The sequence below is a fragment of the Pyricularia grisea genome, assembly GCF_004355905.1.
Source record: "Pyricularia grisea strain NI907 chromosome V map unlocalized Pyricularia_grisea_NI907_Scaffold_6, whole genome shotgun sequence".
Taxonomy (NCBI): domain Eukaryota; kingdom Fungi; phylum Ascomycota; class Sordariomycetes; order Magnaporthales; family Pyriculariaceae; genus Pyricularia; species Pyricularia grisea.
Window position 1 is genome coordinate 3,026,271 of NW_022156719.1, and position 24,537 is coordinate 3,050,807.

A 24,537-nucleotide genomic window follows, 5' to 3' on the forward strand; every position below is an offset into this window, starting at 1 on the left:
GCGAATAAATACAATATACAATAATTACCGTCAGCTGGACTACGGAGCCTGTCCCCAGATGGTTAAATAAAATCATGAAACGGGTTTCGTTGCCAATGCGGCCAGCTGCTAATGACGCGCTGTAGTATCCAGCATGTATTATCAAGCATCCACAAATTCAACTGCAAGCAGCTTCACTTCGCCCCAGCCTGTCTGCATTTAGGAAGCTCATGGCGACGTCAACTCACTTTACCCAACAGGTGTCTCCATTCTTCTTTTTCAACAACGAGGGAAAAATCAACGCCTGTTTCACCTGGGCTGTTTTTTGCACGTCCCAGGCGTAAATTACAGCGAACCTCAAAAATTTGGTTGCGACGTCGTCACTCATGAAGTTCAGTTCGCCCCCCTCAATCAGATCTTTACAATTTTACGACCTGGTTCGCATGTAACCGAAGGTTGAGGCAGACAGCGCTGGCAACAAGCAGACGAAAAGGAAAAGAAATCATCACCTGCAGCTCTTGCTGGACTGGGCATGAGGGTATTTTCCGCCTAGTGCCCCTACAGCACCGCATCATGCAGGGGGAACAGGGACTGCCTCTTCCTTCCTCGCTGGAAGAGGTTGAGGCCGTAAGTCAAATAATTTAATCTGCCATCCAACGTATCAACGCCTTTCTTTACTGACCAGGCCCTTCCATTGAATTTCTTGTACCTCAGTTGATCTTGGCACTTTATGAGCCAGGTCCTCCGGAGACAATATCACGGATCCAAGAGGTGCTCCATCGGGTGCAAAAGTCTCCCGAGGGCTGGCAACTGGCCCAAAGCTTACTGGTGAACTCGAATGACACAATCAAGTTTTTCGGTGCTCTTACCATTATTGTGAAGCTAAACACTGAGAGGTAATTATGATCGCTAAACTCATCGTCTGTTGTTCTCCTTTGGAGTTGACGATCGACTAATTCGTTAATACTCATCACAGCTCAACGCTGTCGGAAACTGATGCAAATGAACTATTACAAAACCTTATTGAATGGTTTGTACGGTCTTTGCGTGATGGGTCAGGTGCGCTGGTGACCAAAAAGCTGTGCTCTGCACTTGTCACCTGCTTCATCCAGTTCCCCAAGATATGGCCCAGCTGTATAGCTCATCTAGTACACTGCCTGTACACACAGCGCAGCGTCCCAGTAACTGAGGCCAGAGATGACGATGCTGATTCCACAGTTGGTCTCTTGGACTTTGTCGCCCTGAGAGCGGCACTATGGTTTGCTGCTACGTTGGTGGAGGAGACAAGCAAGACCGACATGAATGCGGCAAAGTAGTAAGTCTTGGCAAAAACGCCCAAAGGTTCAAAGAGAAATCAGTCTAATCATATCACACAGCTCGCAGGCTCACAATCAGCTCATCACTGAAGGCCGTGATGTCGCCTGTCTCATTTCACGTGGAATGGATCCTGGTTTTGCAGGTACAGATTGCACTGGTATCCAGGAAGAGGCTATCAAATGCCTACAGGTATGCCTGCCTTCCAATGAAATTCACAAAGCTAATATCGGTATTCTAACCTGCAATTTCCATGGCAGCCTTGGGTCATGTATAATCAGCGCATATCATCATCGACTGATGAGCTGACTATACCGCTACGTACCCTTTTACCTCCCGTTATACGATGCCTAATAATTGACGAACTTTACGAAGCCAGTATAGAGCTTCTCACCGACACACTCTCCAACTACTCTGCCTTTTTCACGAGCGAAGGCTTCGATATGCTGATCAATCTGTTCGAGACGTCATGGTCTGACAATCGATATCAGCAGCTGGTCCGCGGAGATTTCGATTTTGAATCTGTTCAGTTTGGCATGCTGATGATAGCCTTTGCCGACGCCAAGGTTGTCGAACTTCAGAAGAGCACTGACCATCGTTCACAACGCTTCCTCGCCGCCCTAAAGGGACTGTTAGGTGCAGCAGGCTACGCAGTAGGCGAGGACAAGATCTTTGTACCTGCGCTTGAATTCTGGGCCACATTTGTCGAAACCATGGTCGACACCATGTTCAGCGAGGAAGCTAAAGATTCTGATGCTTGGGTTCAGCATTCACTAGGTTTGGTGATGCAGGTTGTGGGCTGCTGTTACAAGAAGATACAGTTCCCGCCAGCAGCCACCTTCTCTGGCTGGGATTCCTCAGAGCGAGCTGGATTTGTAGAGGCACGCAAAGACGTTGCTGACCTGCTTCAAACGGTCTGCACTATACCAAATGCAAGCCTCGTGTCGCTATTTGTCGATTTACTGCTACAGGCCTTGTCAGCGCAGGCTTGGGCAGAGCTGGAGGCGGCCGCTTTCTGCCTCAGCGCCCTGTCTGACTGCATCTCTGACGGCGGCGAGTATGACGAGCTCCTCCACAAAGTCTTTTCATCCGGACTTTTTGACCTGCTGGGCCAAAGCGAGAAGCTACCGGTTCGACTGCGTCAAACTGGTCTCTCGCTTATTGAACGGTTCTCTGACTACTTTGAGCGCCACGGCGAGTTTCTGCCTGGAGCTCTCAACCTCCTATTTGGTGCAGTGGGCGACTCGATGCTAGCCGGTCCCTCGGCCAAGTCTATCTGCACGCTTTGCTCGTCCTGTCGGTCCCACTTGACTGGCGAGGCGGCTACATTCATTTCATCCTACGAAAACATTCATTCGTCAAGGTCTATAGATCCTGTCGCAGAAGAGAAGATCGTCATGGCGATTGCCTCTGTTATACAAGCGATATCGGACGAGGAGACGAGACTTCAGGCTTTACGTCATCTGTACCGCATCGTCCGGATGGATTTGGATCGCTGCTTGCAGCTCAAGGAACAACCCGAGAGGTTTGAAATGTCTGATCCGTTGGTAGCTAGATACTACGCCGAAGCTCAGTCCCAGTCGCAAGAGGTAGCGTCTGCAGATAGAATCGCTGGACAAATCGCCGTCCAAAGCCTAAGGTATATCTTGAGCATGGCCAAGGGTCTCCAGGCTGTTACGGAGGCACCTGTAGATCTGGATGGGTCTTCCAAGGCCGCATCTTCAGTCAGTGAATCACTGCCTCATCTCCAGTCCGAGATGATGCAGATGCTCGTTCAGCTGCAGGCTGCGTTCCCAGACAACGGCGAGCTTATCGAGTCGATCTGTCACGTCTTGCGCGCTGGTTTCTCCGAGACGGAGCCGGGACCGTTCGTCTTTCCTGCAAACATTATCTCTCAATATCTAACTAGCCAGAATTGTTCAACCACGCCGAGGATTGGCTACGTAGTGAGCACTGCTTGCGCTTTTACGAGCTCGCTTGCTAGTAGCTCACATGAAGAAGCTGCTAAACAATTGACTAAAATACTTCCATGGGCTATTGATCTGCTTCAATCCCTTCCAGGTAAGTCCTTTGCAGCCTGAATCTATTTACAGAAAATTTCCGAGTACCTGGAATTAAAACATTGCATAAACAGAACCTGAAGCCGACACCGAGCTATCTCAGAACGTCATTGAGCTGGTAAATAGAGTGGCCCAGCGACAGCCTGGGGTGATGATGCGACTTCAGCCATCTTCTCTACTAGAATTCTTCTTCATCTTTGCATTAAAGGTGCTTGATGGTCGCGAGACGCTACCAAAGTCTGCCGCTGCCGAATTCTGGGTGAGTGCTCGGGTTACTTACTAACACTTCAAGTAAAAAGACGAAGGAGAAAAAGACACACCTTTTTTGCTGACATTACGGATTTAGACTACCTTCTTGACAATCAGGACGACAGATGAGTCTATTCAGCAAGCCGTCGACTCTGTAATGACTCATCTTGGTCCCTCATTGGCCATGTCTTTGATGCATAATATAGGCGGGAACGCAGCTCGCAGTGAGCTCGATAGACTAAGCGAGCCGTTGAAAAAGCTGGCAGCACAACATGTCAACGCCAAAACATGGCTTGAGGCTGCATTGGCTGATATGTCATTCCCTAGCTCCAAGGTGTCGCCAAAAGAGAAGACGCTGTTCTTGAAAAAGATCCTGAGGCGAGTAGTTCTATATTTGGCCCTTCAAAACTCATCGCATTATAGCTAGAGCCGTGAAACTAACATCGTTGCATTCACAGCCTCCGCGGAAGCCGGCAGACAAACCAAGTCATCCGGGAGTTTTGGCTGGCATGCAGAGGATCAAACTTTGCGTATGCTTCGTAAGGTGTGTTCATCTTGAGCAACAAATAGTGATTTTCGGAATTTCGCTCACTGAAATGGTCACGGTCAATACCCTCGGGGGAGAAAAGAACAACGAAGGATAGCCAGCCATAGGACACAAAGATCTCAAATAATAAAACCTACACGTCAAATCTACACATAGTCTATTCTATACACAACTTATCTTATATGCCGCCAATGAAATATTACATATAACAAATTACATGTGTGGGCTGGTGTGGTAACACACAGGTGGTCATGAACACCTCGAAGTAACCTGGCAGCAAATCGCAGTTTACTGTCATCACGCCAGCCCAATGGCAGCGCGCACAACCTCCATAGTCTTTTCGGCATTTGCACGTGCCTTGACGGCACCTTCGAGTGCGACCTTGTCCAGATACTTGCCGTCGTCCTTGGCCAGGATCTCAAGATATCGTTCCCGGATGCCCGCGAGGCCCTCGATGACCGCGTCGGCCACGGCCTGCTTGAGCTCCTGGATGGGGGCGCCATAGAATGGCCCGCCCTTGCCGCCGAGCTGGGCCGCATCCATGCCGGTCTTGCCAAACGTGCTGAGCAGCTCAAACAGGTTGGCGACGGCGGGGCGGCCCACCGGGTCGTAGTCGACGTTGTAGAGACTGTCGGTCACGGCCGTCTTGATGCGCGCGCGGATCTCGTCTGCGCTGTCGGTCAAGATGATGCGGGACCGGGGATCCGGGTGGGACTTGGACATCTTTTGGGTTGGTTCACGGAGGGACATGACCTTGCTTGTTGGTGCTGCGGGTGAGTGCGTGTCAGTGATGGGTCTTGTTCCATATTGGGGTGAATATGAGCCGAGCGTTATGGAGGATTCCGAAACTTACATGTTATTGTTTCAGGAGCTACAAGGTGTTTGCCGTATACGGCATTGAAGTTTGTTGCGCATTCTCGGGCGAATTCTAGATGCTGGGCCTGGTCCTCTCCAACGGGAACGTGGGTGGCTCTATTCGGAATTTATTAGAACAAAGGTTTAGGCAGGTAGGGTCGCTGGTCAAAGGTGCTTTTGTTTGAGGGTGACAGAATGCATTCCAAGTCAGTTCTCTTACCTGTGGACGAGAACATCGGCAGCCTGGAGGACTGGGTATGAGAAAAGGCCTAGCTTAAGCCTCGATTTGACCTTCCTGTTGTCCAGGGTAAGCCCATCTTCATCACCTAGATTCAACTTGCTCTACATATCCATAACAAAATCCAACTCAATGTTAGTTTCAGAAAGATACGCTTTTGCAAGTAGGTTAGCATAGTTACGAACCTTCCACTGCGTCATACGTGAGAGATAACCTGTCGAGGCATTGCAACTCAGAAGCCACATGAGCTCTGAATGTGCTGGGACCTGTACATGTGGTAAGCATTAGCAACAAAATTGACTTGTCCAGTGCAAGTCGCAGAATGAGGCATTATATGATTGGGACATGGGGAAGGTCAAACCACGGGAAAATGATAGCGAAAATTGGAGAGGCAAAGATACATATAAAGATAAAGAATAATAAGCCGACTGAAATGACAGAAAAGAAAAAGAAAGTTCGAATGATTATGAAAATACTCACGGAAGACTGGTAAAAAATTACAGACCTCTTCGGGTCCAACCCAATGGCCAACAATGCAGCCAAAGCCTCCCTCCTCCACTGCCTCAACTGTTCAGACTTCTGCGGCATGGTGATGGCGTGCAGGTCCACGACGGAAAAATACAAGCTGGTCTCGGCCGCAGCCGAGTCCTGCAGGCGTCGCCATTGCCGTAGAGCTCCGAGGTAGTTGCCAAGGTGCGGGATGCCACTCGGCTGAATTCCGGAGAAGACGATTGAGTCCTTGGGGATCTCAAGCTTTGCCCCTTGTGATGGTGTGCTTGGTGATGGTGAAGAAGTTGAATAATACGAGGACGATGTTGTGAATAATCGCTGCTGAGGCCGCAGCCGGTGAAGAACGGGCCTCAATAGCCTGGGATTTGGCCTGATCGACATTTTTTTCTTGATGCTGGACAGGCTTATGCTTTCAATCGTGAGGAGGTGGTGTATATTAGAATATTTCACTGATAATTCAATTGCTGAACGCTCTTGGAAACGCGCAGTGGTACGAGATCCTTGGGTGGCACCGTGCGCATAACGGTTTGCTCAATTATCAGGTCTGGACAAAACATCAAAAACTTCATTCAACTTTTGATAACCAGACCCCGAACCTGATGAACAGAAAACAATAGCAGCTTGTTGACAAAGTAAAGACCTTATAATTTTTGAGATGTAAGATTACATGGCGTTTTGAAAGTTCAAGATTGCACCAGACCTATCTATACCGGATACTATACGTGCATTTGAAGAAGGGGAAAAAAAAAAAGCAGCAAGAAAACATCGAAATAAATCTATACTCTCATACATATACACAAATTGATTGTACAGCACTTTACATCTGATAACATGATTTCTACCTTCCACCCGCCAAAGTGACTCTCTCCTTCTGCAGCATCTCCTTGACATCCTTGACGCTACCCAGCGGCTTCTTCTGGCCAAAGTGTACCCAGCTCGATTCAATGTCCTCAGCAGCCTTCTTGGCAGCCTCATCCATCTCCTTGGCCGCGTCTATAGGAAAGTAGTTTCTCCAGTTAGCCAAAGGACCCCAGCGTGTCCCACCAAAATGGTCAACAGCAAGAAAACATCAATAAACAAGTAAGCTTACCAAGTGCTCCAAACTCCCACATGTTGGCCTTCATACCCACACCAGGATAAGCATGCTTCTGCAAAAAGGCCAGCCAGATCTGCACAGTCTCGGGGTGTCCGTCACGGATCTGGATCAGCCTGCGCAGCGTGATGCGCTCGTAATTCTCCTGGGATTTCTTAAAGATGAAGTGCGACCGCGGGACTGTCCAGCGCTGAATTATGCGAGGCAGAGGCGTTGGTCCAAAGGCCGGAAGACCCAGGTAGTAGGCCGCACGTAGGGCAAAGTCGCTAAAGAACTCGATCGGCCGGGCGCTGTACGCCCGAAGCTGGAGGTCGCAGGAAGGGATGCCGTACTGGGTCTCCCGTCGGAGGGGCTGTAGGTGTAGGGTCTGCAAGCTTCGTGGGAATCGTGAAAGCTGCTCCTGGATCTCTTCGACGGGCGAGTCCTGTGGCTGGGGCGTGGGCTTGGGATGCCTGTCGATTGGCAAGGGTGGCCAACGTAAGTATCCGAGCAAACGTAAAGAGGCTTTGTATGCCTTTGAAGAGGTAAAAATGAGGGAGGCATCCTCACGTTTTAAGGTCCAGATCCTCAGTCAGCACATCGGCTATTTTGGCTGCCTCGGGGGCTGTCGTGGAAGTCGACGATGTGCTGAAAATAGGCCGGTTAGCTTTGTTACTACAACATACATCGTATCCTGTGGCCATTGGAGAGCTATTCCCTGCGGGGGTTCCCTAGCCTCATCTTTGAGCAAAACATACTCTGAGCTGTTCAACCTGATCTGCCATAATTGTGTTGAGATCGAGGGGGTTTTGGTAGTAGGGAGTTGCTGCTGCTGAAGAAAATCTAGAGGTTAGCTTACGCTCATAGATAAAGCGGCAGGAAAATTAAGCTGAAAGACTCACCAGCCTGCTTTGCAGCAGTTGCTGTGCCGGTCTTATTAACTTTGAGCCTTTCATCTCTGCATTGCCGGCGTCGCGATATGCACAGCTCGAGATTCAACGGGGATGTCTTTGGACGTGGACCTGAAGCTACGACTTTTTGCGCGTCTCAATTCCTCAGCGACGAGCAAGGGTCGTTATCGATAGTCATGAATTCATGTGGAAAGCATCTTAGTCGCACTGTTCTTCGCCCCATTTGACCCATTTGAGCTGGCTTAGTTGGGTCCGGATTTTGGCTGGTACAGTTCGTACATCACATAGAAATTTTGCAAGTTGTTTTCCTCGACTGAAGGCATCTGGGGAAAGCCTCACAACGCGGCGCAAGCTAAATTTAGGTCCTCTTCCTGGTTTCGAGTCTCACCAAAGTTCGTTACAAGATTGATTGCTACTGATAAGTTCGCTCCTTCACATGCAGATGAACATAATTTTCAAACTTTTATGTTTTTATTGCCTATCGGTTTTGTGATAGAGAAGTTTCATAGTGTTGTAAAACGCAATGGCGATGGCAGGTGTTCAGACGGGACAGTCCATGGCAAGTCTTTCAGCCAAATGTCCATGCCTACCCACAGGCCGTTGACAACCATAAGCACATCCACAAGAGGACCTCCTACGGTTGCCTCCTGGTATGTTAAGCGCATCAAAGCAGTGGGGGAGTACGACTGTTCCCAGCTGAGAGCTTAGCAGGTATCAAGCAGGGTTTCAAGAGCACACGGCTTGCCGCTGGTGTTCTTCTGGTAATTGCAAGGTGCATCATAAAGTTAGGGTTCTCCTGGAACAACAAGCTTTCACCGCTTCTTGTACCGTTGGGCCATCATTTTCTTGTAGCTCCCCTTCCTTCCGCTCATCTTCCTGGTCTGAATATCACTGTACTTCGTCTTGAATTTTGCCATGGCGTCAGAAGAAGCCAAAACCTCCTCGGCCAAGGTCTTCTTCCTTTCCTTGCGGTTAAGGCGGGCATTGTAGAACTCGGTAGGTCCCTCGATGATAGTGCCCGATTGACAGTAAGTGGGGACTAACTGCGTACGCGTGTCCTTCTTGAAGAACTGCTTGGGGTTGAGTACATTCCTCATCCTCAATAGCTTTAGATCGCGGACGAGCTCAGGAGTCGCATTGGTTTTGGGCATATTGAACCAATCGGAGCCAGCATCTTCACTCTTGTTCTGATCCAACTGTTAGCGATTTATATATGCCAAGGAGTGCGACGAGGAATCGAGATGAGGGACTTCAAGTCAGAGTAACTATGATATAAGAAATCATTATGGTGCAGGAGAGTCTCCCATGACGGGATATCTCGCCGCGTCATGAAAAATTTGGGATAAATTTTCATCATGAAGACAGGTTGGGGTAGGGAGGTGCGTATGAAGTAGGAATGAAATGGTGGAACAAACCTTTGGCTGCTTTGGAGCCACAGACCGGACTGACAACTCTTCTTCCTTCTTTGATGAGCTTTTCGTGGTAGGCAGGGCCTTTGGTATCTTCACCACACTGGCTGGTTTACTGCTGACGACAGCGACATCCTGTGTAGAAGCCTGAGCAGATAGACGCTTCTCAGCATCTGCAAGAAGGCTCTCGATGAGCTGGTTCTCCGAAAGCGCTACATCACCTGCTGCCATGTTTGTGGAAGTGGTTTGGTCTCTTTTGGATGAAGCTGTTGGAGAAGAAAAAAAAAAATTCGCGGCAACCTTTTGAGTTGACGCGCGCAGCTTGACCCTTGCTCGTCCCCGCAATTATGTGATCTGTGTAAAGCCACCAGTCATTGGTCACGTGTACTGTCCATACCATTCGTTTTTGGTCATTTCAATTGCTAGTCCTGCCCTCAACGAATTAATACAAGATGGACGTTGAAGTACCAAAAGTGGACATACGTTCGTGGCAGGTTAAAATTCCAGAAATAAAAACTTCACATCTAAAAGAAATTCCACTGTAACGGATTTTGATGAATTTTCTTCTTGTTTCAGTGCAGACGATTTACGCAATCACTGGTGACCTTGGGGCTAACTTGATGCCTTAGGCATTCAAGCAATGAAGTCATTTTGAGGCTGGCAGCTGGAGGTCGAGTGCGTTGGCAATTGGGCCGAGATGTGATGCCCAACCCTGGTCGTAATGGTTACTAGGCGCCAGCTCGCTGACCGCTACAGTGACGGTAGACGTTATTTCTCTGATATCAATCAAGCTGTAAAACACCAAGAAATAAAATACCGACTCTCTCCTGGGGCATATCGCAAAAACAACAAAAATATTTCAGAACCAATTCAACTATTTGCTAGGTAAGGTGCTAGTCTAAGAACTCTCGTGGTTGGTGATTAATCACCGCACGCACGCGCACAGTACGCATACCATCCGTTTGTTATCTTGGCTTCGGACCCCTCCTTTCATTAGTACGAAATGGAACCTGAAGCTTTAAACGGGCGGCGCGGACAGTCGTTGGCTCATTACCTTGCCCACTCGCTCCAATCACCCAAGCCTCCAGCTTTTAAACTCCACCATTCGCTAACTAAATGCCCTTGCGCCTGCGACCAATCAATTGATCAGTTCGTCCGAAAGCAGTCAGTCCATTGGAATAACGCGTCAAGATCTCCTCCTATTCTCCGTTCAAAAGTAAACAATTCATTGTGCCATGAAAGAGATAGAGCGTGTGGCGCAAGTCTGCTAGAACTAGGTAGAAGCTGACCAAAATGCACGAGCTTCAGACTTCCCCACAAGACACAAGCAGCCTTAGCCTTACACAAGGGCCTTGCTGGGTTCCGCGCGAAACGCGACGCCTGAACTTGCGCGACGCCGACACTTAAACACTCCCCCTCACTTTCTTGACCTCAATCCACCAACAAACGAGTCGTTGTCGGAGCGACTCGACTTGCGCCCTACGACATGGCTATGAATCCCCACGATGCGACGCAAGCCCAGGCCCAAGGGCAAGCGCAAGACGGAAGGCCACAAGTCAACTATGATCTAAGCAAAGGCGGCCACTATGGTAAGGCCATCGCTCAATTCCCGCATTTACACACAGCTTGTCATCGGCATCATCTCACATGGTCTGCAGCATGCTAATTTTATCTTGACGATATAGGCGCCAGTTCTCAGGTTCGTTGCACCAGTACCACCTTCGTGCCTCTTCAGCTCGTCCCCGCTTGTACTGACTGATCTGGGCCCGTTACCCGTCAATAGCTGGCGCAACAAGGCTATGCTCCACCCGAGCACTATACAGGACCTTGGGCCAATGTGCATCAAGGTCTCAAGGGCCCGTACAAGAACATTCTAACCACCTACTGGCAACACACAATTGACCACCTCGAAAATGACACCCATGACTACAAGCTCCACCAGCTCCCACTCGCCAGGATCAAGAAGGTCATGAAGGCGGATCCGGAGGTGAAGATGATCTCAGCTGAGGCGCCCATACTTTTTGCCAAGGGCTGCGACATCTTTATCACGGAGTTGACGATGCGCGCTTGGATCCACGCCGAAGAGAATAAGCGCCGCACTCTGCAACGTTCTGACATCGCATCGGCCCTCTCAATGTCGGACATGTTCGACTTTCTGATCGACATCGTCCCTCGCGAGGAGGCCGCAGGTCACGCCAAGCGGGCGGCGGGTCAGGCAGGTGCCGCCAACGCTGCCGCCGCCGGCCAGCCCCAGATGGGGGGCATTCCCGCGCAAAACCACACGCAGCACATGGGCGCCGAGTACGGCCTCCCTGGTCATCCCATGGGTGGAGAGGCCGACTACCGCCAAGCCCAGAACATGTACCCGGGCCAGGTCCCGCAAGGCGCCCCGAACGCGTACGGCCAGCCACAGCAACCCATGTACGAGGTGGACCCGAACATGTATTCGAGCTATACGATGCAGCCTCCCCAAGTAAGTACTGTCCATCGAATGCCTAACGAAAACGCATTTGAGTGCAATCGTCCCTGACCGTGTCCCCCCCTGTATCCAGAGCGCTTAGGAGTCCCTCGGTTCACAAGGTTCTGCATTGGATCAGCTTGCTAGATGGGTTGCAGAAAGAGAGGCTCATCTGGCCGTCGCGGTATCTACCCAATTGGAACTGTCGGAAAACAAGCAGAGCTCCATGTTCGAGACGGAGAAAGACGATCCCTTGGGGTGAGGAAGAAATTACTTGCGTAGCACATTCAAGATATACGCCAGATTTCCAGATTTTTTCTGGGAAAAAACTCCCACAACATACCAGTTTAACGCCAGGGATAAGTTAGGCCCCTGGGCCAAAAACTGAAAGATAACAGGCGTTTTTTTTTTTTTTTTTTTTTTTTTTTTTTTTAGATTCCCTTGAAAAACCTGGCGTGTATCGCGAATGTGCTACGTAAATAGCTTCTTCCTCACCCCAAGGGATTGACTTTCCATATCTTTTTCTTCTTGTTTCTATTCATAGCACTGTACATTTGGAGGCGTGAGGGACTCTGAGATTGGGTGGACCTACAGAGACGCCATTTTTGAGGGATATCCATGAGTGACGGAGTACATGACGTCGGTTTTTTCTTTAAACAAACAGCGTTCACTGAGAAAAGAATTACTTGATTTTGGCCTGTGCTGTGTGCTGTGTTCCACAACTCAAAAATACCCGGGCAAAACTTTCAACGCGAAAATGCCCCTTCCAGAGCTGAGAGTAGATCAGCTGAAACCAAAACGAGATGAGAATCCCGCAAGCGCAGGTGTGCCCTTGGGAGTATTTTCCACCGTGGTTGACAACCTGAAACATAGCAAGGACCATTAGTAAACAAGATATCACAAGGACAGGTCGTCAGGAGCCTCGGGAATGGGGATGCATACTTCTCAAGCAAGATAGGTCCGTTCATGGCGTTGACTCGGGGATACTTCTTGTTCCGCACTGCAGCTTCGAAGAACTCGTCGCTGTTGCCGGACTTCATGAGCTCCACGGTTTGTTGAAGCTCGTCCAGCGTCTGTGTGAGCATGAAAGAATTGTCCAGGCTCTCCACGAATTCGGTCAGGTAGCGCACATCCGTCTCCATAGCCTGCACGCCGTTGGGGTTGATTCGCTTCACCTCCGGGGCCATCGGCAATGTCTGTTGTAGGATAGTTTCATTTGTGAGCACATGCAACGCGCATGAAGAAACAATGACGTGACTGAACCCACCAATATCTTGTCTGCCGCATGGCTCAAGGCATCAAAGTAAATAAGCTCCTTGATTTCTCGTGGCAGACCTAGGAGTGTAGAGCTCATGATGTTGGCGAGATAGCGAGTCAAGGTTTGTATGAAGTTACTTGGTTCCAGTTGGGGGTTGGCGGCAGTCCTGTGGAAGTATCAGTATATCACGAGCTGTATAAAGTCACCAGATCCACGATCGCAGGCCAATCTTACCAATCGTATTCGGCCGTGTCAACAAGATCATCAATCTTGGAGTTTACAAGCTCGAATATCCGCTTCTCCGCAGTCTTCTTATTACTTCGGAACTGCTCTGTGGCGCTGAGAGTCACAGGCCCGCCTGCTGAAGTCGAGGATCTAGCTCTAATGAGCAGTTGCTCAAGCTCCTGGCATGCAATCTCAAAGTGCTCTAAGTTGATCAAAATTTGAACAATCTGGCCCAAGTACTGAGAATTCAGCCGCTCAACCAGCGATTGGCACACCTTCTCCGTGAGAAGGGAGTCCAGTGACTATTGTGTACGCGTCAGCCATCGGTTTTCTTCCGTTCGTGAAGGCTGGAGCCGAACTTCACGTTAGACAGGACTAACCTTTCTGAGAGTTTCGTCGATGATATTGGGGTGCTGAAAGTGATCATCCGAAAAGAAATAGAACTGGTTGAGGAAATTCCTTATATCTATACAGCACAGTGGGTACATCTGGGAGAACGGAAGAACGCATGGGAAGCTGACAGCAGTCAGTGTTAGTGGATAATCGCGCAGAAGGGACGGCACTGGAAAACAAATACCTCAACTCCTCAGCAGGTTTCTCGGGTGTGAACCAGCTGACATTAACAACTTTTTCATATTCCTCGAGGTTATTAATAGCCATGGGCATATAGTCGTCGGTAGAGACAATCTGATGATACGGGATGTTAGCCTTCCCAAGTTCAGATATACCAGTAAAGGCCAGAGCGTGTGGATCCGGGCAGGTAAGAGATCGTACCTCCTGGAAGTCTTCGCTGAAGCGACGCTTAAGAAGCTCGGCATACTTGTCAAACAGCGTCAGGAGGAAGTTATCCAGCACTGAAACTGAGTATCCCCAGCCCTCCATAGTCTGTATGAACAAAGCAATCCGGACTTTCATGTTGAGTAGAATCTCCGCATTTGTAACATCCTTCAATGCCTTTGTGACAAGGGCAATGGCTGACCGACACAGCGAGTCCCACAGCTCGTCCACATCTACTGGAGACCTGAGCTGCGGCACACGTTGCATCGTTGCCTTTTCGATGATGGCAAAACCCGCTATGCCCTCCAACAAGGCACTCAAAGTCGGTTCCTCCTCGCCTTCTAGATTCACCCTGGTTGGCATCAACAGGTCCTTCTGCTGCCGTCTCGTTGCGGCGTAATCGGATTTGAACCTTTCCACCTGCGTGAGGGCATCATGGATATGGACCGCTTCGAACAATGGCGTAAAGTCGACCTGCAACTCTTCGTTATCCAGCACATCAAATTCCTCCGATTCGTCGAAAACAAGCTCGATGGCCGAGTTGAGTCTGAACCGCTTCAGGAAGTCGTTTGTCTCCACACGTTCGCGCTGGCGTTCCCTCCGCAGCTCGGTGTGCCACATTGCCACCTCTCCTAAATATTGTGATGTCTCCCTAATGCGAAACAGCCATGTGTTGAGGTCGGTCATGACAGCATCGCAGATGGATTTCTGCCATGCTGGGATGGATTTTTGTATGAGGTCTGCCAGTTTGTGCTGGGTTGCATATTTGTTTTGTATCGTGGGAATAAGGAACTCATTCTGGAGGTCGTCAAGCGACTTGAGTGCCGCGTAGTAGTTCTTCTTCCGGATCAAGTCAAGGGCGTTATTCACAGCATGTAGGATTTTTAGTGACTCTTTAAGCACCTCAGACGCGTCGGCAATGTTTTGACGGACCGCCCTTGTGTTGACCAGGCTCTGCTTCTGCTCCGCCAGCTTCTCTGTGCTGGCCTGTATCGATTGGTTCAGCTCTAGAATCTCGGCCGTCAGTTTGACAGTGCCTTCCCGGACCTTCTGGAGCTGGTTCACAGATCCCAAAAACTCTTCGTGCTTCGTCAAGCCCACCATCTCGATCTCGGACTCGCGTTCGGCGGCATACTGCGAGAAGTTTTGCACGAGAGCGCCCATGCGCCCTCCCTGGGAAGCATCTTTGAGAACCGGAATGAGCTGGTCGAGGAAGTCGGAGTCGGAAGAAGCGAGAATTATCTGTGCCGAAGCTGGTCAGCAGGCGCTGTGACACCAAAGGGTAGACTAGGTAGAGGTAGAGTAGCAAAGCAAAAGATGCTACTGGAAATTCTACCTCGGGGACGGCAGCGCCGTAATTGTCGTATGACTGCGGCTTCCGCGGCATTTTTATGAGGGCGGGCGCTGAGCGCGCCGCGAGATTATGAACTTCAAGTCGGTCTTTGTGTGAAGAGGAGGTTATTTAGGTAGCGCTCGTAGCTAGGAAAGTGTGAAGATGCGACACTAAATTTGAGTTTATGAGAAAGACAAAGTGGACATATACAAACCGATATGCAAATCCAAATTATAACCTCAAATCCCACCCCTCCGGCTGAGGACTCGAGATGCCAGTCGAGTTGAGGCTCCTGTGGTGAACAATCCCTGTCCGTTTCCCCTGCAGAGTGGCATCACACATCATGGGGTAACCCAGGAGGCACCACTTGCTACAGTGCACAAGAGCTATATTGACTGTGCATTCATTGATCTTCAAAGATATGTCTTGGCGGGTTGAATCTAATCCCCATTGAATATCTCCCTACCACCACGTAAACTACCTGACCAATATTCAGATATCGGGCGAGGCACTTGTATACACCCTTCACACCGTTACTCTCCTAGTGGTGGGATTATTGCTTTTAGGCATCCTGACTACATTGTCATGCGACTTAATAGATTGCCAACCAGCAATATTTCAAACTGCCACCTCAATGCTTGATGATTTCCGTCAAGTCGAAGCCATTGCTATCATTTATTGCAAATCGGGCATTCAAATCTCATCCTAGAAGTATGGAAGATAGAAGCTGGCTGGATGGACCTCAGTACATTTGTTTATCCCACCCACATCGTGAGAAACGTCTTGCTTGAGGCGGGTATGCATCCATGATATGGCATTCTGCGACAGTGACCCTTGCACTAATCACTATGTCGAGGGTGGTTTCTCCAGACCAGCGACGAATTCAATAGGTATCCAAGACAAGGGCCTGCTGTTTCTCCTTTTTCTCCTTTTTTTCTCTCTATCTTTTGTCTTATCAAGAACCTTTCATACACCAGTGACGCGGGCAGGAGCGTTCCTGGTAACATTCCATACCTACCCATCAAATGGCTAGGCTGCAGGATATAGTCTCTTGCCGCAAGCTGTGAAGCTGGCGTATGCATCTGTGTGTATTTTCTAACATCTTGAGCTAGGTAGGTAGGTAGTTTTGTAGAGACTCACGTCTTTGTTACACTGAAATCGTCACAAATCGAAGGACTCAAATGGTAATCAGAATGGGTTGAAAGGCTACCTTAGGTGAACAAGCTTGGGTTTCAATATGATCTATTTTCAGCTGGCTTCCTTGATGAAGAGGCAGAATATTAAATCTGAGTTTCAGCGCTGATTGTTCCAATCCAGCAAAGTTTCTCTTTCTTGATGCCAACCCAAGGTAGAAATACTGACCAATACATGTAGCGCTTCTACTGCCTATAGCAGACAACAACTTACCTCACAGGTAGGTCTCTCCCTTTGGCATCATTTGCCGGCTCACTTTGGCGTCACATCCAAGTCAGTCTCCAGTCTCCCCCAAACGTGCATGGCCAGGAGACGGTCTGTTTTGCATGATGGACCTTCCTCGAATACTTTGTGTGAGCCACCAAATTTTGTGGCAATCTTACTGTCAGTGTCTTTGGCGACTTCGGCTGCCATTCATTCCCTCCCTCCCAAGGTAAAAGAAGCACATGTGTGCCTGCCTTTGTTGTGGCCTTGATCGACGCTAACACAACCGCACCTTCCTCCCTTGGACTCATTCTAGGAAAGATCTTTAATAGATCAAGTTTTAACGACGGAAGGAGCACCAGCCCAGGTTTCCTTGGATTTTTGGATCACAATCTCCTTTTGGATCAACGATCTGAAGTTCAAAGAAAGCACCACCGTTTGTCGACAGCGATTTTTTTGATTCTCATCCATCTTTCTCTTCCTATTCTTTCTCCTCATACCCATCACCTTCTCTTCCGTTCTTTTTGTTCAGTCGTCACGACGGTTGGCATATCTTTTTACCTGCGAAGGACTTCACGTTATACCACGTGGTCTCCTTCTCCAGAAAGACTCCTCTTTCTTCGATCCTCTTTAACGTCGACGCAAATCTTTTCTCCCTCTCTGGAACCCAGTCCCTTGGCCTCCTGTAGCTGACCTTGTCCAACCACTTTGGGTTTCCTTCCTCGCCACCGGACCGAGAGCCACGTTTGTCTTCAGACAGCTCACTTGAATCGCCTACCATGGCACAGCCGCAGGCAAGAGATGGCGCTGGAGTCTTCAGCCCTCCCTCTCCTCACTCCTCCAATGGAGCAGCAGAGTCTTGCAAGCATGATGGAACCCCAGACACACGCCTCACTGCTTTTTCGCCAGGAGAGAACTCGGCCAAGTCGACCAAGCCGATGGCAACTATCGCCTCAAGTTCATCTGATAGCGATTCAACTAACTACTCGACGAATCAGGCTATTCTATACCGGAGTGGTCAGTCCCCAATTGAACGAGATCCATTCGTGTCAACAGATACACCCGCAAGGAAACAGGAACAGAAGCTGTCTGCCACAGCATCGGCTTTTCGCCCATACAGCTCACCGCTCGTCGCCCAGGGATCAGGTGATGCAGCCTCGAAGGTTTCGCCAGACCAGGTATCATCCATTCAACAGTCGATTCTATCAATACCCACAACGTTGAGCACAGAAGGACTCCTTTCTCGATGCATCGTTGTATCATCCTCGTCTCAGCTCGTTGGTCAGAGCGATGTTGAGCTGCTGCTTTTGGTATGCCTCCCTCATCCAATAAATACATTGCAATGTTTTACTTGAAGCTTTCTAACAAAGATCTAGAAACTGGGTCAGCTTGGTTCTCCATGCCAAGGAACAAGGCGTATCGTCGTCAAGGGTCCTGCTGCATATGTACGATTCTCGAACATCAGGGACTCATGTATGGTCCATCGCAATGTTCTACTCGGAGGACCTTCTTGGGTAGCCGGTTTTGTGCCACCGGTAGAATTTGTACAGGTATGGAAGAGTCCCAAGTTTGGAAATCCTTCGTTGTCGCAAAAATGCTGACCTTACATGATCTTAAGCTCACTGGAGCTAGCGAAAATCCGACAACAAACCACGAGGGTCAGCTTGATGTCTTCGCGGTCGGCAGAGCGGACTGTGAGCAACAAGTAGACTCTCTGGTTGCTGGACTTCTTTGTTCAGAGGGAGAGATTTTTGCACTTCAGAAGGCTCCAAGCTCGGAGCGCTGCGTCTACAAAGCCGTAATAGAGTATACCGATACAACTGTGGCTTTTGGCGTTGTTTCCAAGTACAACGGTATCACTGTCAATGTCGGTCTTCCATACTTAATCTCGACCCTATTGACAATAATTTCATCTGCAATATGCGGCTAACCTGAAACTAGAACATTACCATTACAATCACATTTCGCCAGAGGGAAGGGCTCAGCCTTGCACCCGAAATTCTTGGTGGCATGACTACACCTATCTCAACTCCAGTGGCAACCCCAATCAGATCATCAGCTTTTCAGGAGTACGAGCAAGACATTTTCTCAAACCTCTCTATGAGCAAAACGCAGCAGTCAGCCGTCCCCCTCAACACTCCTGGATATCCACAAACTCCGCGAGTTGGCCTGCCACTTAGCCCACAATACCCTCTCTATCGGCCTATGGTCTTCCAGCACTTCTCTGTGCCAACCCCATACACACTGAACAGGATTCCCGCCCAGAGCCCTCCCTCATCGAGTATCCCGGGCTATTCATGTGTCACGCCAATCTATTCCAGTCCACAAAGCCCGGTGATCCTTTCCCCACAGCAAGAGTTTACGTCTCCCAGGCAGCTTCAAGGCTTCAGCCGGCCAGACAACCGCCGCCAGAATGCGACGCGCGTACATCGCTCTTCATACTACAACGTTGCTGGGCACCATAATCATGTAGATGTCAACCGTATCAGAGAAGGCACTGATGTCCGCACAACTGTAAGCAACCCTTCTCGTCATATGGCTCCCTATTGCTGCTGACGTTTGGCAGATTATGCTGCGAAACATTCCCAACAAGGTTGATCAGGCGATGCTGAAGCGTATCGTTGATGAATCAAGCTGGGGCAAGTATGACTTTATGTACTTGAGAATCGACTTTGCCAACGATTGTAACGTTGGATACGCATTCATCAACTTTGTGGATGTAAGTGATGCCATTGCATGTTTGGTAATGTGGTATGCACTCACTGACAAGAGCTCTTGTATTTTAGCCACTTGACATTATTGATGTTAGTCATTTTAACATGCAGTTCGTTTATCAGAGTTACTATAACTGACAGAAAACCTGTGCTTTAGTTTGTCAACGCGCGTGGGAACCAGCGCTGGTAGGGTCACGACCTGCTCCCAGAAGGTACATGGATTGAATGCTAATCATGGGGCAATGCTTGAAGGAACTGTTTCAAGAGCGACAAGGTCGCCGAGATATCCTACGCAAGTAAGTAACAGCGGCAAGGCAGTCGTATAGGCCTCTTTCTAACTCCAAGCAGCTATCCAGGGCAAAGACTGCTTAGTGCAGAAGTTCCGCAACAGCTCGGTCATGCTGGAAGCTGCTCATTATCGTCCCAAGGTACGCTACTGGACACATCAATGTCTCATGGATCCCAATTGACATCAATCTTCGCAGCTCTTCTTCACTTCCAATGGCCCGATGCCCGAGTTAGCAGGGCAAGAGGAACCATTCCCGGACCCTGACAACCAGTCAAAGATGAAGAGAAGCTGTGAGAATGCGGAGCACGTCGGTGAGTCCCTAGTACCAGTTTGCCATGAGCACTTGTCTTCTGACCCAATGTTGTTTTCTGACAAACACCAGGACTGTTCACCCCCAACGCTGGTCAACACTTTCGTGATGAGCAGCGTCGTCGTCGTTCCCAATACGATCGTGGAACTAGACTTGCAGCCCTTGAAGAATACGACTACGAGACTGCAATTCAGCACCTTTATGTCGGACAATGAACCAAAGCCAGAACTCTCCCACATCTCTGCGCTCTTCCCAACCGACTTCAGATCAGTCTCGAAGCATCATTACCGGCACCAAATACATGAAGTATAACATTTGAGTGGTTCCCTCAAGTCAAGATGGTTTTCCATTTTGCTCAAACAAGTATGGAACCTGATTTTGGCTTGCTCGTGTGGTCCAATATCGTTTCAATGGTAGGACCATACACACTTGCACTTTTCTCTCTATCTTTTTTTTTTGTTTTCTTTCTTTCTTTTTTTGATTTTCGGTGACGTGCTTCTTAGCCATGTTGACTGTACGAATCTGCTGGCTACATGTGGAGGGGCATTGGGCTATGCCAAACAAATAGCATATTGTGGAAAACACTAGGCTAGGATGTACTGACGGAAGACAGTCTTGTACAGTAAATGGGCTACGGCTCGCAAATTGGCGGATGTAGCTTGCGGGTGAAGGGACGGCTGATCTCGCTTTGATACCTGGCTTTGCGATTTTATTACTCTAGATAATGATTGAACACAAACAAGAACTCTTCTCAATTAAAAACAGTTGAATTGTAAGCGTTTGACCTTGTAGACCAAGCCCGACTCCTGGGGTGTGATGATCACTGGATGTTGGCTAGGTACGTTTGTGCGAGGATATGTTGAGATTGGGACTGGGATTGGTTGACAAAGTTTCAGAACACAAATCTAGTAAATTTTCAAAAAAGCAGTCGCAAGAACTATGTTACGCTGTCTAATTACAAATGCAGGGTATCTATAGGACAAGTTTGATTTGCAACCCAAAAGCTTGGCCTTATTATGGGCTTTCAGGTAGAGCAGGGAGCGGCTTTCGTGCCTCTCCAAAGTCGGGTAGTGTGGTTCTCGTTAAAGGAGGACCGGAACCCTCTACTTCTGTATCAGCGGCGCTGGCCTTGAAGCCATCGCTTTCCTCACCCCCGGGTGGATATTTGGCCTGCTCGTCGCGAGAGGCATTCGTTTCGTCGGCAGGTTCCGAGGAACTGAGTGCTTGATCGCCAGCTTCCACGTGTGTATCACTGCCGTACCCAAGGTCAGGGGTGGCATCGCTTGCCTCGCTGCCCAGCCGTTGGGGCGAGGAGAAGCTGGCGGTGTCGTCAAAATAGCTGGGCTCCCCCGTTTCATCGACCACGTGAATGACGGGAGTACCTTCCCGCCCGCCGGCGTCGTACTCGGACGTCGGCGTTAGGGGTAGGGTCTTGTCGGCGTAGCGGTGACGGTTATCGATGGTAGTCAGTCGGTCGTCATCTTCTTGTGGCGGCGACCGTAGTGCAATGCTGCCGAGCCTTGATGGCGAGCTCGGACCGAATCTCCTGCCGGTAAGGCCGGCGGAAGGTGGAGGAGACATGGGCATGGCGAAAGTCCAGCGCGAGTGGCGAGGCGTCCCGGAAAAGGTGACGGTCGACGCGGCACCGCCGAATGCGCGGGAGAATATGATGAGGACCAGGCAGGCGAGCAGCAGAATGGATTGCAGGATGGCCATGCGTTTCTGGAAAACGACTTCCTCTGCTAAGACGCTTAGTCTGTCGCTGAGGGCGACGATCTCGCGCTGAGATTGGTCCCGCTGCGATTCGAGGGCGATAACGGTGCTCTGCCAGATCTGGTCGTACTGGGAACGGACTGAGCGGAGCTCGGCCAAAACGGTGCGGTTGAGGGTGTCGAGGAAGCTGTCAACCCGCGAAATCTGCTTGCGTTCCATCTTGGCAAGGGCATCCTGGAGGAAGCGGGATTGGTCCTCAATATACTGCATCGAGAGTGAGGTGTTGGACTCGAGCAGCTGCAAACGCTTGGCAACCGTCTTGAAGAACGATTCCTGCACGGTTGGGGACGCTGCCGGTGCGCTGTTGGTGTTGGTGCCCGTTCTGTTCCTAGCTGAAGGAGGCACTGTGCTTGACGGCTTGGGCGTCGGGGGCTTGACCGAGGCCGAGGAAGGTTTAGATACTAGTGTTTTGTGCTTGCTGCTGTTGTTAACGGATTTGGGGGAAGAAGCTTGTGTGGAGGTTGATGATGATGTAGAGGCAGAGTCCTTTACCCCTGATGGGGATTCGGTTGATGCAAGCGGTGATGGTGATACTAAGTTCTCGGTATTGTAAGCGGAAGCTGCCGGATCAGCCATCGTGACATTTCCTCGAGGCGCGCCGGTCTCTTCGAAAGTGTGAATGGAGGAATTCAATGAGGATACTGGGTTCTGTGCCGTTGACCGGTTCCCATCCACAGAATCGTGTGGCTTTCCGTCATGTAGAGGCTGCGTGTCGGGTCCAGAGACTACCGAAGACTGGCAAGCTGGGCCAGAATCTGTGGCCGTTGGTGCTGGCATCTCGCACATCTCAAATGAGGAGAATTCGCGGAATATGGGTACCCATGGCGTGAGACCCATTTCAGTCACGACTGGAGGGGCACTGGTTACATTGTCTGCGGCCACAGGCTCGGGCGAACTGGGCTCCTCCTCGGCCGGTGGTTGCGGCTCCATTGGCTCCTGAGAAATAGCGGGCACGGCTTGACCGATGACCTCGTCATCGTCATCACGGCCACCCTCGACCTCCTTCCACGAGTCCATCATGCGAGTGCCGTGCACGCGTACCAGCGAGATGGGACAGTAGAACTCGCTGCCGTAGTGATTCAAAAACTCGATACGGATGTACTTGGCCCAGATCTGGGGGTTCTCGACCAAGAAGGCCTGGATATCCCTCTGGTTGCGGGCCTCGAAGGTGCCAATGACCTTCCACTTCTCCAGCTTTACGGGATAGCGGTCACTCACGCTGACGCGGAACGTGCGGATCATGCTGGAGAAGAACTCAAAGTTGGCAATGACAACGGTGTCGACCAGGACGTCGTCGCTCAGCTCGATGATGACAAACTTGTTTGGCTGGGCGCACTCGAGCAACATGTACGAGTCCTTGTTCTCGACCAAGATAGCCTTCGCGTTCTTAGCGCGCGGGCCAGTCTTGAGAACCGTGGCGCCGGCGTCAAAAGAGGCGTATGAGAACCGCTCCTTGCACGTCTTGCCTGCGTCTTTGCTGCGGGTGTACTGGGCTGCCGAATCGCCGCCCTCGTATATGGCAAGATCTTCACCCTTCTTGTCTTGCTGTTGCTTTTGTTGCTCCTGCTGCTTACCCGCAGCCTCGCCCGTCGGACCGGCTCCCGAAGCCGTAATCTCAGACACCTTCTCCGACAGGGCGTCAAAATCTAAGTTTAACTCTCCGTCGTCTCGACCTCCTTCTCCGTCTTGCTGCTGTTGATGACCTGACCCGTCATCCTTGTTCCTAGTCTTGGGATCGCCAGCCTCCTGCTCTGCCTTCCTCAACTGAAGCTCTTTCCACTCTTCAAAGGACATGAACGAGCTGGTGGCCAGCTCCTGATCCTGACCGTCGTCTGCGCCACCCGTTTCTCCACCCGTCTTATGGCCATTGTTTTTCTCATCGGTTTCAGGGGCCGCTGTCGGTTCGCCCGTGGTAGACGTGACGATCGGCCCTGCCGCAGCTGTCGCCGCTTCGTTGGCAGCGCTGGACCAGGAGGTGCGCAGACATTGCTGTGGCAAGGTGTGTGTTATGTAGTTTATGGTCCTCGCCTCGCATGATTCTATCGCGGAGGCGGCAGCGGCGGCCTGCGGGTTGCGACCTGGCTGTTGAGCGGCCGAGCCATGAAGTCCCAGTAGCGCAAGGCCCCAGACGAGCGAAATACACAATCGGTTGTAGCTGGCCGCCTTCAGTCGCATCGTTTGAGTTGCTTGGGGTTAGCGGGTGGGATTAGAAAGTGGGGGGGTTGATTAGGGTGGTCGGTCCATAGCCAAGAACGAACAGGGCGAAAGGAGTTCGGTCGGTAGACTGGCTGTCGTCGTCAATTTTTCGTTGACTTGCAGGCCGATGTTTTTTTTTTCTTCCTTTCTTGATTTTTTGGGTTGGGCGGTCGCTTGATCTTGTCGTGGTTTTTGAGGGGGTTACAAGCCGATTTTGTGTTACTTGGTCACCGATTACTGCCGCGAGGTTTGGGCAATGGGATTTTAATAATAAATTCGGAAGTTGCTAACAGGTTGACTTTTGTTGTTGTTATTTTTCTTTACATTGTTACGCATAAAAAAAACTGGAGAATGACTCTGGCCCTTTTTTCCTACTTTCTTTTTTTGGTGGTTCAATCGTGCGAACTGGACTTCTCCAGCAAGTCGAATACCGTCGAATCTCCATCGGGGCTGGGAAGATCCATGGTCAGCTTTGAGACTGGTGGGGTGCCGTCATCACATCAAATGGATGTCTGGTCCGTTCCAGGGTTACAGTAGTTGAACAAGGCCAGTACCGTAATCAGTTGACATCATGCGGCTTTTGACAGGGGTTAAGCGCTACAATGAACGGTACGCTAAATCTACAGCAGTAGATGCACCAAGAACAAACTGGCATGCATGCA

The 24,537-nt window shown here is 50.1% G+C and overlaps 7 protein-coding genes across 7 annotated transcripts; 3 read left to right on the forward strand and 4 right to left on the reverse strand.

The window, feature by feature from the left end:
- Positions 1 to 25: 25 nt before the first annotated feature.
- On the forward strand, positions 26 to 4,029 carry PgNI_08876 (uncharacterized protein; the record flags this gene model as incomplete). Its single annotated transcript, XM_031128866.1, has 7 exons — positions 26 to 606; positions 694 to 875; positions 956 to 1,294; positions 1,356 to 1,485; positions 1,554 to 3,354; positions 3,428 to 3,612; positions 3,700 to 4,029. Exons 1-7 carry the CDS (start codon positions 553 to 555, stop codon positions 4,027 to 4,029), a joined length of 3,021 nt encoding a protein of 1,006 aa, XP_030978505.1. The 5' UTR covers positions 26 to 552.
- Positions 4,030 to 4,288: 259 nt separating this feature from the next.
- PgNI_08877 (uncharacterized protein) lies at positions 4,289 to 7,937 on the reverse strand. The gene is made up of 10 exons (XM_031128867.1): positions 7,727 to 7,937; positions 7,583 to 7,656; positions 7,395 to 7,472; positions 6,843 to 7,297; positions 6,595 to 6,745; positions 5,723 to 6,161; positions 5,428 to 5,508; positions 5,225 to 5,346; positions 5,003 to 5,121; positions 4,289 to 4,916 (listed from the first exon to the last, which is right to left on the reverse strand). Exons 1-10 carry the CDS (start codon positions 7,778 to 7,780, stop codon positions 4,447 to 4,449), a joined length of 2,043 nt encoding a protein of 680 aa, XP_030978515.1. The 5' UTR covers positions 7,781 to 7,937; the 3' UTR covers positions 4,289 to 4,446.
- Positions 7,938 to 8,187: 250 nt separating this feature from the next.
- PgNI_08878 (uncharacterized protein) lies at positions 8,188 to 9,641 on the reverse strand. Its single transcript, XM_031128868.1, has 2 exons — positions 9,151 to 9,641; positions 8,188 to 8,922 (listed from the first exon to the last, which is right to left on the reverse strand). Exons 1-2 carry the CDS (start codon positions 9,373 to 9,375, stop codon positions 8,548 to 8,550), a joined length of 600 nt encoding a protein of 199 aa, XP_030978697.1. The 5' UTR covers positions 9,376 to 9,641; the 3' UTR covers positions 8,188 to 8,547.
- A 624-nt stretch (positions 9,642 to 10,265) lies between these two features.
- On the forward strand, positions 10,266 to 11,674 carry PgNI_08879 (uncharacterized protein; the record flags this gene model as incomplete). Its single annotated transcript, XM_031128869.1, has 4 exons — positions 10,266 to 10,360; positions 10,453 to 10,733; positions 10,830 to 10,843; positions 10,928 to 11,674. Exons 2-4 carry the CDS (start codon positions 10,631 to 10,633, stop codon positions 11,672 to 11,674), a joined length of 864 nt encoding a protein of 287 aa, XP_030979145.1. The 5' UTR covers positions 10,266 to 10,360; positions 10,453 to 10,630.
- A 301-nt stretch (positions 11,675 to 11,975) lies between these two features.
- Positions 11,976 to 15,471, reverse strand: PgNI_08880 (uncharacterized protein). The gene is made up of 8 exons (XM_031128870.1): positions 15,410 to 15,471; positions 15,199 to 15,302; positions 13,663 to 15,104; positions 13,466 to 13,601; positions 13,095 to 13,387; positions 12,870 to 13,026; positions 12,545 to 12,798; positions 11,976 to 12,464 (listed from the first exon to the last, which is right to left on the reverse strand). The coding sequence occupies exons 2-8, from the start codon at positions 15,247 to 15,249 to the stop codon at positions 12,386 to 12,388; spliced, it is 2,412 nt and encodes an 803-aa protein (XP_030979412.1). The 5' UTR covers positions 15,250 to 15,302; positions 15,410 to 15,471; the 3' UTR covers positions 11,976 to 12,385.
- A 1,901-nt stretch (positions 15,472 to 17,372) lies between these two features.
- On the forward strand, positions 17,373 to 20,121 carry PgNI_08881 (uncharacterized protein; the record flags this gene model as incomplete). The annotated part of the gene is made up of 11 exons (XM_031128871.1): positions 17,373 to 17,903; positions 17,970 to 18,143; positions 18,212 to 18,460; positions 18,535 to 19,107; positions 19,160 to 19,312; positions 19,380 to 19,397; positions 19,465 to 19,493; positions 19,560 to 19,603; positions 19,656 to 19,735; positions 19,793 to 19,907; positions 19,979 to 20,121. The coding sequence occupies 11 exons, from the start codon at positions 17,373 to 17,375 to the stop codon at positions 20,119 to 20,121; spliced, it is 2,109 nt and encodes a 702-aa protein (XP_030979411.1).
- A 799-nt stretch (positions 20,122 to 20,920) lies between these two features.
- On the reverse strand, positions 20,921 to 23,854 carry PgNI_08882 (uncharacterized protein; the record flags this gene model as incomplete). Its single annotated transcript, XM_031128872.1, has 1 exon — positions 20,921 to 23,854. The coding sequence occupies one exon, from the start codon at positions 23,852 to 23,854 to the stop codon at positions 20,921 to 20,923; it is 2,934 nt and encodes a 977-aa protein (XP_030979410.1).
- Positions 23,855 to 24,537: the final 683 nt, after the last annotated feature.